Source organism: Uloborus diversus, chromosome 5 (genome assembly GCF_026930045.1).
Source record: "Uloborus diversus isolate 005 chromosome 5, Udiv.v.3.1, whole genome shotgun sequence".
Classification (NCBI taxonomy): domain Eukaryota; kingdom Metazoa; phylum Arthropoda; class Arachnida; order Araneae; family Uloboridae; genus Uloborus; species Uloborus diversus.
Genome location: NC_072735.1, coordinates 15,762,677 through 15,777,245, shown reverse-complemented (window position 1 = coordinate 15,777,245; position 14,569 = coordinate 15,762,677). Strand labels below are relative to the sequence as shown.

At 34.0% G+C, this 14,569-nt stretch overlaps 1 protein-coding gene across 1 annotated transcript in view; it reads left to right on the top strand.

Annotated features, from left to right (window-relative positions):
* The window catches only part of LOC129223366 (transforming growth factor-beta-induced protein ig-h3-like), a gene marked incomplete in the record, with an annotated part of 615,676 nt that overhangs the window by 599,667 nt on the left and 1,440 nt on the right, over window positions 1–14,569 (top strand). Inside the window, 10 exon segments of the mRNA XM_054857943.1 lie at window positions 120–217; window positions 5,403–5,566; window positions 5,659–5,826; window positions 8,154–8,304; window positions 8,864–9,004; window positions 10,188–10,400; window positions 10,784–10,920; window positions 11,750–11,917; window positions 11,996–12,091; window positions 13,265–13,502. Coding sequence (XP_054713918.1) covers window positions 120–217; window positions 5,403–5,566; window positions 5,659–5,826; window positions 8,154–8,304; window positions 8,864–9,004; window positions 10,188–10,400; window positions 10,784–10,920; window positions 11,750–11,917; window positions 11,996–12,091; window positions 13,265–13,502 — 1,574 coding nt within the window.

Genomic DNA, 14,569 nt, shown 5'->3' with positions numbered 1-14,569 from the left:
ACCAAACAGGCAATGGCTTCGTTCAAATGTAGCAGCAATTTTCATCCGTCATACATTGACGGGCGGTTTTCTTGTTGCAAAATAGTTGTTCTGAAAATAATTCACTTTGAAATTTTCAGAATCCAGACGAACGGTATGAGAAAGACAATTATAAGCAGGCGTCAGTGTTGTCATGGATACGTACGACGAACTGATGGAAGGCCCGGCTGTAGTGCTTGTAAGTAAATTATAGCTGCTTATCATATTACTTCCATTGCGAATTGTTTGAAATTCTAATCAAAAAGTTAATGGAATTCAGCGACTTTGTAAATCGCATTTGGTGAATTATTTTAAATTTTAATGGAACTTAAGTGACAATATTTTAAAAATATTTTGATGAACCTTTTAGAAAGGCTTTAATACCGAAATTTTCGAAAACTCCAACGTTACCGTAACTCTGCCCAAAATATCGTGTGGGATGGCTATTTGAGAGAGAGTTATATTAAGAAGTTTTGAGTGTTTTTAGTATATAAGCTTGGTTTCACACAAGCTCGCAATTTCTCAAAATTCAACTTAGTAATTCTGCATTTCAAAGTTTACAACAAATTTATTTTGTAAAATCTCCGAAAAAATACATACCGTAAACCGGGGCTACTTTGATACAGGTTTCGCATATTTTGTATTGTAGCACCCTCATTTTTCAAGATATTTCAACAATTCTTGAACCAAACGATAGCTTAACATCTCAGCTTTAAATTGCCGTTTGAAATTCTTTGATATATTGAATAGGGAGGGAGGGGGGGGGGTCATTTTTTTTATAAATTAATGTTACCTTATCATCCGGGGTTACTTTGTAACAACGTGTTTTCTCCATCTAAAACGACTGTTTCGATGGTCTGTAATAAAGTTACCCCATCCAAAAGATAACCTGAGTTTTTTTTAATAACAAAATTCAATTTTTCCATTTTTTGGGTTTAAAAAGCTGGTTTTAAATAAAAAATGGTTCTTAAATCACGTAGAGTGGTTCCTACCACTCTAAGCATGCTCATCTAGCAGGAATCAGGTTTGAATCAAACTATAAAGAGAGAAATTCATAGGAAACTTCTTTTATTATAAAACATCAGTTGAAAAAAGCTTGAAATCACATCAAGCGTGTTTTTTAAATGTAAATGCAGCAGATGCGGCCATATTCAGAATTCTCCATGTATCAAAGTTACCCCTTCAACTTGTGTTGTTTTATGTTTTAATTCATAGTAAATCGTAGAATTGAGTTACAGAAATAAAAAAAAAAGACAAAATCATCTTAAAAAGTTGTGTAATCAGAAAATAACTCACCCAAATTCAAAAGGTTGCTCAGTTGGTGGCACTAGAAGAGGTTAGGACAACAAACTGAAAACAGTTGATATCACGAATAACACATAAATCACTGTTGCCAAAACCATTTTACTGTTTCAATCAATTGGCGATGTCAGCGCACTCTGAAAAGTGATTCTTAAAACCCTGAGACCACCAGGGGGTCGCCAATTGTAAAATTAAGAGCGCCAGAACGGTTCAAAAATAAAAAACAGGTTTTTATAAAATTACCCCGTCAGTCTAAAGTATAACTCCGGTTTACGGTATTTCTCGAAGATAACGTAAAAATAATTTATTGTAACTTTCAAAATTAATGAAAAATGAATAGAATCGTGAAATGAATGTTTAATTTATTGAAATATTTCGTTCTTAAAAATACAATTAATTCAATTCTCTCATTAATATCGTCTAGTTGGAAGTTGGTTAAAAAAATTGAATAAAGAAAAAACAAGTTGTGAACGACAGATGAAAATCAGAATGAATATATTTTAAAACCTATCCAATATTCATTTTTCGTGTAGGATTTTAAGAGAAAATTCACTCTGCGTGCTAAAAGCTTTAATCAAGATCCCCCCCCCCTTTTTTGATGCTTTAAAATAGAATACCATCCAAAAAGAAAAAGAAAAGAGTCTAAAAAAGTAGAATTTCGCCTGCCCGCTATGCTTTCCACCACGGAATCAGACAAAAAAAGTATGTTTTCTCTGCGGAAGTACTCCCATTGCTAAGAAACGACTTTTACGGTTTGATGGGCTCGCTTTAATATTGCCGAATGTGGTCAATTTCACAGTTCCGCCACAAGTTCTACTACTAAAAATAGTCTCTTTTGTTGCCTGCAACATAGAAAATAGTCTGAAAAATAGTCTTCAGTAGCAGAGAATAGTTTGTAAAATAGTCTCCCATTAAAAAAATAGCATTTATGCCAAAAAACAGAAAAAAATAATTCGATAGACATATCTCGGTTGCGTGGTATGTAAGCAGGACTACTCAAAACAGGAGGTTCGACTTATATGCGTGGAAAACGTTCAGAAAACTCTCTGAACAACACTTGGGGGGGGGGGACTTCAAAAATGCTCTTCAGATTTTCGCACAACCGCCCTTTTAAATGAAGACTAAATATAGAAGTATACTGACATATTCTGGTATAATTTCACATTGACTGACAATTAATAAAATACAAAATTAAAAGATGACAAAGTGGAATTCAATCCAAAAAGGAAAGGGAGCCTAGAAAAAGTAGAATTTTGCGTGCCCGCAAAGCTTCTCCCCCACTAAATCGGACAAAAATGTGTTTTCTCTGCGGAAGCCCTCTCATTGCTGGGAAACGACTTTTACGGTTTGATGCGCTCGCTCTCATAATGCCGAATGAGATCAGTTTCACAGTTCCGCCAATAGTTCCACAATTTTAGTAGCATGAAAAATTGTCAGCAAAATAGTCGCCAGAACCAGAAAATAGTTTCTAAACTAGTCTTCTATTAAAAAAATAGCATTTATGTCCAAAAAAATAGTTAGACATATCTTTTGGCTGCGTGGAATGCAAGCAGGACTACTCAAAACAGGAAGTTAAATCTATATGCGGGAAAACTTTCAGAAAACTGTCCCTAAACAACACTTGGAGGGGAAAAAAACTACAAAAATGCTCTCCAAATTTTCGTACAGCCACCCTTTTAAATGAAGACTGAAGATACAAGTACTGACACATGGGGTGGTTTCCTTCAGTCAAAAGGACTACTTTTAGTCATTGAAATGGACAGACAAAACCAACAGACTGCTTGGGTTTATCAATAGATATATTTCAAACAAATCTAAGAAGGTTCTTCTGCCTTTATATAGGAGTGTAGTAAGACACTATTTGTAGTATGCTGTGCAGTTTTGGTCGCCTTATCTGAGGAAAGATATTTGTGTATTAGAAAGGGTTCAAAGAAGGGTAATTAGACTAGTAAGGGGACTTTCAGATTTAGATTATGCTACCAGACTTAATATGTATAGGCTGGAGCAAAGGAGTATCAGAGGGGACATGATTCCGTTGTTTAAATTTATCAAAATGAATGATGTTAATGGATTAAATTTTTGCACCAAAAGCAGGACGAGGGGTCATTGTTTTAAGCTATTCAAATCTCAGGCTAACCTCTAAATAAGGAAAAACTACTACTTTAGTAGGGTTGTGGGCACTTGGAACAGCTTACCGGAAGAGGTGGTAATGAACAAGGGGGGCGATAGCTTTAAGAAGTCCATTGATCTTCATTGAGGACTAATAAATTGACCAGGACCAGCCTAGCTAGGCCAAGAGTCAGTTGCTGGTCGTCACATTTGTATTACATTTCATTTTCTAACTTTTTAAAATGCTTGTTTAAAAACAAAAAGGAAAGAAAAGAAAAAAATTCTCGGCATTTTAGAGAATTTTTAACATTTTAAAAATATGTTTCTTATTTTTTAAGGAAAAAAAAAGAGATAAAGATGGAAATTTTTATGTATTTGTGTTTCAGTTCCTTTTTTTTTTTTGAAAAGCCTTGCAGTTGTACTTAAGATTATAATATCGCGCTATCCTAGCAAAAAGCTCGATAGCTATTGGCTCTAAAAACTAAGCAGCCCCAATTCATATGGGAATACATACGGTGCCCAGTTTCGTTCGATTCCATCCATTAAGTCTTGAGTTAAGAGCGCTCACAAAAAGCGTTCAACCACATATAGACACTCGGACATTTTTCAAATTTGGTCAAGATAATTTCAGCGAAATTTAAGTCTTACAACATGCAGCTCTGATCAAAATTCGAAATTTTCACGAGTAAAATTCTTTTTTTTTATACTTTGAATTTAGAAGGAAATAAAAACAATTTAAAAAAATTCCTTTTGAAAAATCAGAAACATTTTTAAAAAATGTGCGTCACGGGAAGCTTGACAGAAGTGATAACTTTCATAGGATTAAATTATTATCATTATTTAATCCTATGAAAGTAACAGTTGGCTTATTAGCTATAATAAGCAACGAAATTTTTGCATTGTATGTTATCTAAAAATCTTGCAAAGAGCACATCAAGTACAGTTCCATGACTTGTGGCTTCTTCTGGCTTATTAATCATTTGTAATTTGGATTGTAGAAACGATACTAAATTTTTAGCTCGATCAGAAGCAAAATTAACATTAAACTCTCCGGCAAAACTAAAGGAATTGTATAATAATCTTCATTAACTAAAGCAGAACCTTCTTGTGTATAATTTAAAAGCTGTTTATGAATAAATTGAAAAATACTTGAAATATTTTTGTTTGGAGATATATATATATATGTTGGCAATATTAATTTGTTGCTTTGCTTCATTGAGACGACTTCAAAATTGTCCTAAATGAAAAATAATTTTATTCTTTGATTACCATTCAGACTACTTTGAAACATTTTTGATGTTGGCGCAAAAACAATAGATTAAATGACGCGTCGTTTCTAAATATTTCGTTTATCAGAAAAAACACTCAAACTTAAGAAACATTTTAGATTTTACTCTGTGATTAACAAACTAAATGTTTATTTATTTTTGTTTTCTCGGCCGTCCCAACACCAGCCTGCTGGGATGAAGTTCGTTTAAAATATGTACACATTATCACAGTTCAAAACCCTAAATAAAGCGAGATATTTTTAGTATTAACTAATCGCAAAAAGCTTTTGTTTTCAAAATAAATTTAAAGATTAAATGCCGTTTTGAATATGTATTATTTACAGTGTTATTGGTATTATATTGTATTGTTAAACTCACCTTTCGTTAGGAGATTGCGTTATGTTGCGACGATCATCCATTTCTGTTAGTTTCATTACTTTTTTCTACTATCACTTAACACTTTAAAGCTAACCCAAAGAGAAAAGAAACAGAATTTCCCCGAGCATGCGGGCTTCTGTCGTATGCGGGAACGAAAGGAATGCCAGACGAGAGTTGCGCCGTTACGCGTTATGTCACAAATCGGTTTACCCTCCCATAAGAAGTTATCACTTCAAAAAAAAAACTTTTCCCCGGTTATAAATAGCAGCAAATGGCTGATACTATTTAAATCACAGCTGGTTCACTGAATTCTTTCTCTCTTTTCAGTAAAAATGGAAAACCTCATTGACACCATAAAAACATTAGAAATGAAGAAATTTCTACGCTGGATAGAGACATCAGAATTGCAAGAGCAGCTACAAACCGACAACTTCACCGTTTTCACTCCTGCCAATGAAGCTGTCATTGATTTTGAGGATGATACCGAAGATGTAAGTGACGAACGAAATTCATGCTCAGCGACCAAATTTTTATGAATCACTTGATGTTATATTACTTACGTGCAATATTTTCTCGCTTTCAGAATGAGATATCTGCAATAAATCCAGCTAAATTCACTGACGTAACATCGGTTGTATTGAGTCATATTGTCCCTGGGTACAAAAACGTGGATAGTTTGGAAAACGAGCAACTCCTAGAAACACTTGATGAGGAATCTAAAATACGAATCAACAAGTACCACACATCGCAAGTAAGCATTTTCTTTTTTTCTTTTGCTTACTCTTTTTTTTTACATTGCTTACAAAAGGTTAACATATGCTGAAATTTTTCTATTCAAAAATATTATACAGTAGGACTCAAATTATCCGAATAAATTGCGACCTAATTCAAATAATTAGATTTCTCTGAAAAAAGGACTATTGTAGTTGTCGTATAAGAGCCAGGCTGGCAATGGGGTTGTTTCCGAAATTTTAAAAGAATTATTTTAGGAACTGACCATTTTTTAAATATAATTTGACTAAGTTAATACTTTTTAAAAATTATTTGAATCGGTGCGCTTTTATTGTTTACGGTTCTGCCGATGACATCACAAATGATGAAATGCCATTCACAGAGCAAAATATTTAATTAGCTTCTTCACTCAATGTGTTGCCAACGATATGGTTGATAGCAAGCGTAGAGCGCAATATTTAATTTGCTTCTTGCAGGGGTGATTGTGAGTTTATCAAAAAATACCTGAAAGTTTCAATGCGAGAATGGGGGGGGGGGTAATCTTTGACCCCTATTACTTAAGTGCACCTTTGCCATAGTATTAAATAGTTCTGAGTCAAAATATTGTGTGTATTTGATTAAATTTTTAATGGGTTACAAAGTTACTTTTGAGCTGGTGTTATACAAATTATCTCGACATTCGTACATCTTAAGGGATAGGTGTCCATCTTAATGCTCTTGCAGGTATATTTGATTAGTCTTATGTAATTTAAAAAAAATTGCGAAGGTAGGGAGATAAAAGCATAAAAAAAAAAAAAAAAAAAAAAAACATAATTCTGGTATTTTCGGACATAAAAATACCGGAAATACGTCCGAAAGTACCGGAAATTCGGTAAAATACCGGAACACAATCGCCCCTGTTCTTGATTATCATAACGTGGAAACGCGTTAGACGGATGCACCAAAGTACATCATTTGTGACGTCACAAAGACCACGCCTTATTTCCAAAATCAGACGTTTAAAAAAATAATTAAAAATTAAGCTTTGGGGAAAATGAAAGTTTGTTCTCTATCAATGTTTATTTATTTATTTTTTTTCTTATTCTATAAATTTCAGTGACTAAAACTTTTGACTGAAAGAAACAACCCCATTTGAGGTGCTCTTCTTCACTTTTACAACTGCACCGTAATTTGGTGTGAATTCCGAATGCCACAGCACACGCATACGATGAGGACCCGCTTATAGGGCAGGCAACCATTCACAGCACAACAAGGGAACACAGCACAACAAAGAACGAACAAGGACAGGAGAGCGAAAGTATATCCATGCCCGAGCAGGGATTCAAACCTGGGACCTCCTAGTCGCAGTCAGACTTCTCTGATCACTTGATTTTAAAAAATATTTAATGTATATTGAAATTGAGAGAAAAAAACCTATCTTTAAAGAAAGAACTTTTAATCAAATGAAAAGGCAACACTTTTACATGTTACGCGTACTTACCAAGTGCTGTACATCAGTACAATATGTACGTAGCATACTTTAAATGAATGCCATTGCTTGTTGAACATCTCTGTTAGAAGAAACTGTTTTGACTAGTTTCGCGAGGGAATAGCATTTAGACAGAATCATTTTGCGAATCGCAGTTCCGTCTTAATTCGGATAATCAGCGATTCGGACAGTAGGAATTCGGATAATTGGAGTTCTATTGTATGCAGATTATTTATTTAAAAAATAAATAAATAAAATAAAATTGTAAATTTTCTGACTTCGGAAAATAGTAATATATGAATTTTGTCTGTAAGACTTCAAGAGTGAGTGAAGGCATGAAAGCGAGCTGAATGGAAAAAGTGGAAAGAAACTGCGCTTTCTTTGAATGCTTTGCATCGTTAAAGAAGATGTTTAGTAGGCAAACACGACCTGAAGAAGCAGTCTGTAGGTCAATCATCAAGTGTCATTGTCAGAAATTTGGAAGACTTTTCGAAGATTAAAAAAGCTACCGAAGACTGGTCAAAAGGTACGAAGACTGGACTAAAAGTACATTTGAGAGCAAATGAGGACCTGGGGAATGGAGGTAGGGATGACAGTCTGAATAAACAGAATGGTAATAGCCAAGCTCTAACAACGACTTCACTGAGTTAGAAACGACAATCATTTCAAATCATCTGAAATTGATTCTACGCCAAAAGTAAACTGATGTTGCTCCAAAGCATGGTAAAACTGATTCACCATTCCTTGTAGCCAGCAAATTGGTACCATTATTTGGTGTAACATACAACAACAATTTTTACAGTGAACATTTAAAATGATGTCAAATTATGCTAGGCAGCTTTACTATAACCATTTCAACACATTTTGTTTCATTTCAGGCAGTTACAGCTAATTGCATTCCTATCAGCGGGAAAAACAACTTCGCGACTAACGGCATCGTCCACTTGGTGTCAGGTGTTTTACCAAAAGCTTCACGGTCACTGGGAAATATGCTTGAAGAGGATGGACAATTTAATACCATGAAAAGACGTAAGTGGCTATGAAATAACATCAACGATTTAAATATCTGATCCGAAAGTCTCTTGCAGTTTTGAAATTCAATATTTGATGCAGTGATGTAAAGAGTAATCTACATTAAAATGTGAGAAATGACGTCGGGATTTTTTTTTAAAATCTTAACAGTTTTTTAAAAAATGAAGTTTTGTGTGATAGCAACAAACCATAATCATCATTAAAATTCAGATGTCAACAAAAGAACCGTTCTTCTGGGGAAAACGTGTCAATTGTCCTTAACGTTAATGTAAACAAGAGGTAATATATGTGAACAAAAGCATTGTAAAGAATGCCTGAAGAAATTGTGAGAAATGTCATTGGATGGTGTCTTTTAGACACTGAGGTCGGTACTCTAAAGCTCTGCAACTCTAATAAAAGCTTTTAAATGTTTAAATACAGCTCCTATGTTTTTTGAAGTACTTATAAAAAAAATTTTACCTGTGCATACACTCCGCAAATACGATTTAGTATTTAAATGTTAATTGACTTTTAAATTACCTCATGTAATACACACACACTAATTATTTTTTTGCAGTCTTAGAAAAAAATGGTATTTTGGAAGATCTAAAAAATTCTGATCAAGCTTGGACTGTGTTTGTGCCTACTGATGAAGCTTTCAGGAAACTCCCTCGAGGCATGCTAAGGCAAATTGAGTCTGGAGAAGGATGTGTACAAAGTAAGTACATTTATACACTTGTTTTGGGGGAGAACCCCCCGCCGAACCCTTAGTTTTAGCACCTATTGCTCTAATCCTAATATGATTGTATAACACAGTGGTTCGGAAATTTTTCCGATTCGCGGCACCCTTTGAAGAATTAGAATTTTCTCATGGCACCCTAGTGTATATCTATTATATTATACACTAGTGGTACCCGCAAGGCTTTGCCCGTAGTAGAAAATTAAAAGGTTATTTGATTCGCCTGTATATTTACAAATAATGGATGATGTATTTCTTGCCAATTTGCTGTGTTCATTTGCTCACCCACGTTATTGTAGTTTGCTCGTCCATGTTATGAAAATTAGCTTGGTAAAATGTTCTTAAAATTGGAATAGTCAAAGAACAAGTCTAATTTTCGAAAAATCGCTTTGAGGTACACACCCCCATGCTACAAACTAATTTAGTGCCAATTTTCATGAGAATCGGCTCAACGGTCTAGACGCTATGCGCACCACAGAGATCCAGACAGAGAGACTTTCAGCTTTATTATTAGTAACTAGTGGCAACCGCACGGCTTTGCCTGTAATAGAAAAATTAAAAGGTCTTTTGGTTCGCCTGTATATTTACAAATAATATATGGTGAATTTTCTCGCCAATTGGCTTGTACCCACGTTACAGTTCCACGTTATGATAATTTCGTATCTCGCCAATTGGTATGTGCCCATGTTACGGTTCCACGTTACGATAATTTTGTAATTTATGATAGCTTTTTCTTAAAATTGGAATAGAAAAAGAACCACATCGAATTTTCGAAGAATCGCTACGAGGTGCACACCCCCATGCTACAAACTAACTTTGTGCCAAATTTCATGAAAATCGGCCGAACGGTCTATTCGCTATGCGGGTCACAGACATCCTCCGGACAGAGCGACTTTCAGCTTTATTATTAGTAAAGATGTTGATACCTTGGATATATCACGGCACTCCTCATCTCTCACTGAGGCCCCCCAGGGTGCCGCAGAAGCCACTTTGGCAATCCCTGGTATGAAACAAAGAAAGGGAGGTTATGACGAAAACCCCCACACAGAAGGTAATTTCCCGCTGTACTTTTGCACTGGCATGGTTCGAAACAATAATTTTAAACTGTGACCCATATCTTATGTATTTTTTGTCAAATAAAAAACATTAATTTTTGTTTTAGGTATACTGCTGGAACATCTGGTCAAACAAACAGTATGCACATCGGCCGTTGTCAGCCAAGTTCGGGTGAAAAATATGTTGGAAAACAACTTGAAGCTCACCAAGGATGAAACTGAGAAATTGAGAGTGAATGGAGCTCTTTTGGAGACTGAAAACAAAGTCGGGACGAATGGAGTCATTCACGTCATCGATAAAGTTCTGATTCCTCCACAAGGTAAGCTTTGAACAAGTAATAAAGGGCACACTTTCTGAATTTTTTCTTTTTTAACTAGATTATTTTCTCATTTTGATGCTAATAACAAAATACGTGTCTGGTTTGTTTGATTGCCTCATTTATGGTTGGTTCTATTGGTTTTCATGGAGTCCAAACGGTTATTGAAAGCGAAAAAAAGAATTAAAAGTTATCAAAAATATAAAATGGCTTGAATAATAAAAGAAAACTTTTAGAATTCAGTAAAAATTAACAAACAGCTCCAACTATATGGTTTAGCATCTATTTAATAAGTTAAATGATTTTTTTTATAAATAATTTCCGGATGTTTAATTTTCCTATTTATATCATATACATGTATGTATTGTATACTTTTTCTTATTCAGCACGAAGTCTTTTAAAAGCTTTGGAAGAAGAAGAAAGAACTGATATGTTAGATCTGATTGAAACTGCAGAATTAATGGCCGAATTGGAAAAAATGGAAAATGTTACCTTCTTTGTCCCTTCCAAAGAAGCATTAATGGTAAGATTTTCAGGTTAATGCAGTTTCAGAGTGATTTATGGCTATACTGTTATTATTGGTTATTTATATTTAAAAATTTTCTTATAAACAAAGAAATTCAAATTTAGTCAAAGAAATTTCCAAGAGTAACTTAAAAAGCTTAACTTTCTAAGAGCCGACAACAAAAAAAAAGTTGCTGTTATTTTCTGGTTTAATCCAGGCAGGATCCTTGACCAGTATATAATGTCAGCTCTTTCCATCTCACCATTGCCTTACTAAACACAACAAATCTGCGATGGAGTCATACCAATTGTAACATAGACAAGAAGTCAGTTGTAAACTTTCTGTGCAAGCTATTGATTACCATGCTCTTACAATGCTGACTGCTTAGCCATTGACATTATTTCATCATTAAAATTTTTCAACCTAGACCAGGATTTGTAGATTGCACTATGATGTCCATTGGGAGGAAGAAAGCCTTGCCATCCAGTTTGCTAGCTATATTAAGTCCATCATGATATATTTCTGTTGCAATCGGTGCACATTAAACGGGCAGAAAAAGTAGTTGACTTTTTTTTTCCATCATTAAAAATTATTTTCAACCACTGAACCAAGATTTGTCAGATGTGCTGGGAAGAAGAAAATTATCACTATGGGGTTGCTATCCATAGCAAGTCTATTGCCCATAACCAGAGTAAATTAAGTGGGCGGGAAAAAATTCCTCATAGTTGTTAAGACCAAGTTCGCAATATATGATCCATCCATTAAGCATGTTCAATTAAGATGCAACACTATGTCCATACTTATATAATAAAAATACTCATTAAAATACTCTATATGAATATTTCAGAGCCTGTCCAATGAAACATTGCTTGAACTACAGAGTGATAAAGACATAGCGAGAGCAGTCATTCTCGGTCATTTGATTCAGCCACACACTCCTACTTCCATGTTCAAGGACAACAAACGATTTAAGACAATGGGTGGTCATGAGGTTCATTTAAAATTGCACGAAATGGTAAGTAAACTGACACGCAACACCTATCATGCAATGAATTCACTAACTTTGTACTTAGATTTTTGCATTTTGGTTTAGTTTCCCGGACTGGTAACTGCTGCTACAGTGCAATGTGCCTATGTAATGAGTCACGACAATCAAGCTTGTGGGGCCATCTTTCACAAAATCAACAAGGTATGTTCATTAAAGACAACTCATCAACTTCTAATCAAAGTTGGACAAACCTTTTCAGGGAATCTTCAAAGAAACGTAAATCAAATACTATTGATATAGCTTCCATACACCATAACCACGGTGCAACTGTTCAATTATTGACTTTGGGCTTTGTTAACAAACTTCAATTAATTTATGAGCTAGGATAAACTGTAGTTATTTCTGAACGACTTGATAACAGAAAACCCAAATAGATATTGAATGCATGAAATATTTAAAATGTCACCAGATGTTTGGAGGTATTATTTCAGTCTAAGTTATAGAAGAAAGCACGGCAGTTATCTCAAGTCTTGCCATTAAAGGTTCCAAAAAATAATTCTGTAAATTAATTCAAATGGAAATATATGTTTAAAAAATAAATAAGGGAGAGATAGAGAGAATGTTTTAATTATACTTGGCTAAAATAACTTTTGCTAAAAGGACTATTTCTCAAACCCTAAAGCAGTTTAAGCTTCTCTTTCAGAAAATGAAACTCTTGAAATGTTTTATGACTTTTGTTTGTTATTAAGCTAAAAATGGATTTTGCTGCATATTATTATTGATTATTCTTGTTTTTCAAAAAGATTCTACATCATGTTATAGGGGGGAAAAATCAGTGTCATAATGTAGTTGTGTTTGCCAAAATTCATCTAAAATGGCAATAAGAAAAAAATGTAAAAGCATAATTTTGAATTTCTGTAGTTACAATTGATTAATCTTTGCATTATGCCATACATTTAATCTTAGACTATAGTTTAGAGGTTCATCTTTTAAAAAATTTATATTTTATTTGGTCTTTTGATACAATTGATATTTGATCATATAAAATTGACTTTAAACTTAATAATGATTTTTTCAATACTGTCAAAACTTCAGAGGGCAAAAATACAGAAAATTGAAGAAAAAAAAGTTACAAGAGTCAAATCATTCAAATTCAATAACAATGAAATATTTAAAATGATTGCATTGGTTTTTTTTCAATTCAAATGGGTTTAGGTTTAAAGATTAGTTGTACCTTGGAAAGGACTTTTTAATATCTGATGACAATACAATACTTTTAAGCATAAAATCACAAACAAGCTTTATTAGATTAGGCCAACAGAGGAACTCACTTAGTTTAAAGTGGCCATAAATGAGTAACTTTTGTTTTTGCAGGTACTTATGCCCCCCAAAGGCAGCATTCTTCAGACACTGAAAGGTATGGAGGGGCATGACATACTTATAAAACTTCTTCAAGACACAGAACTACTAACAAAACTGGACGAGGAAGGGCCCTTTACATTTTTAGCTCCAACAGACGAAGCCTTTGAGAAACTTGATGACATCACACTGGAGGAATTGCTGGAAAACAAAACTAAAGCAGAAGAAATATTGAGGCTGCACGTTTTACCAGGTATAGACTTTAAAGTAAAATTGCAATGTAATGGCAGACTAACATTCATTTAATCTAGATAACTTCTAAGTTCATTATTTTTGGCATACCAGATAATATTCATGATATATTATTGATTTTAAATCTATGTGTTACAGCTAGAACATATACCATGCCTTTTCTTGTGCACCGGTTTTAAATGTAACATTTTAATCATAAAAGGAGGAACAAATAATAAAATTAACGGACTGAGCAAACTATAAAGATCTAAACAACGAGTCAAAGAAAAATATCAAACAGGGAAATGGGTTACAGTTATACTTTTTGAATTTCATAATATCTAAACAGGGAGACTTTGATAAACAGCAAAATATAAGACTACCTTTCTTCTAATTCACACTGGATTCAATTAAAGTTTATACCATTGAGACAACAAAGTACAAAGCAGTAGCTTTATATCTCTGATAGAGCCAGACAAGACAATCCAAAATGAAGAGTGACATAGAATTGGCTCTGATAACAAGATGTCTGACTTTGAGGAGTTCTACTCTGCTCAGAGAGAAGAAAAAGGAGCAATTCCTATGCTGGCAGAGCCAATAACTATCGCAGTATGTTATTAACAAAGCAAACCAGATTTTCTCACCCCAATTTTAATAAATATAATCACTTCATGCTTATTTCAAGCCATTTGAGCCAAACTACACATCCCATTGTCAAAACGCCCATATCGGCTGCAGCAACATTGACGCAGTTTCACTTGCATTTTGAGAAGCCTATTGAAATAAAATAAATGTTACTTTAGATACACACCCTGTTTCACCTTATTCTTTTGTCTATGTTTTTGTGTATTTGTTATTTTTATTCAGTATTTGTCTTCAACTCATGTAGCCTAGATCGATCATGTAATCTCTGTATGATTGATTTGTTTAAAAAATATATATATATATATATTAAGCAATTGACAGCATCCAGGATGAATCAAAATGAGAAAACCTTGTTATCAAGGATAACAAAGCTCTCTACATAGCAGATTTTGTTTCAAATTGTTTGTTACTTGCAGCTATTGCAAGGGGGGAAAATCTCAAAGA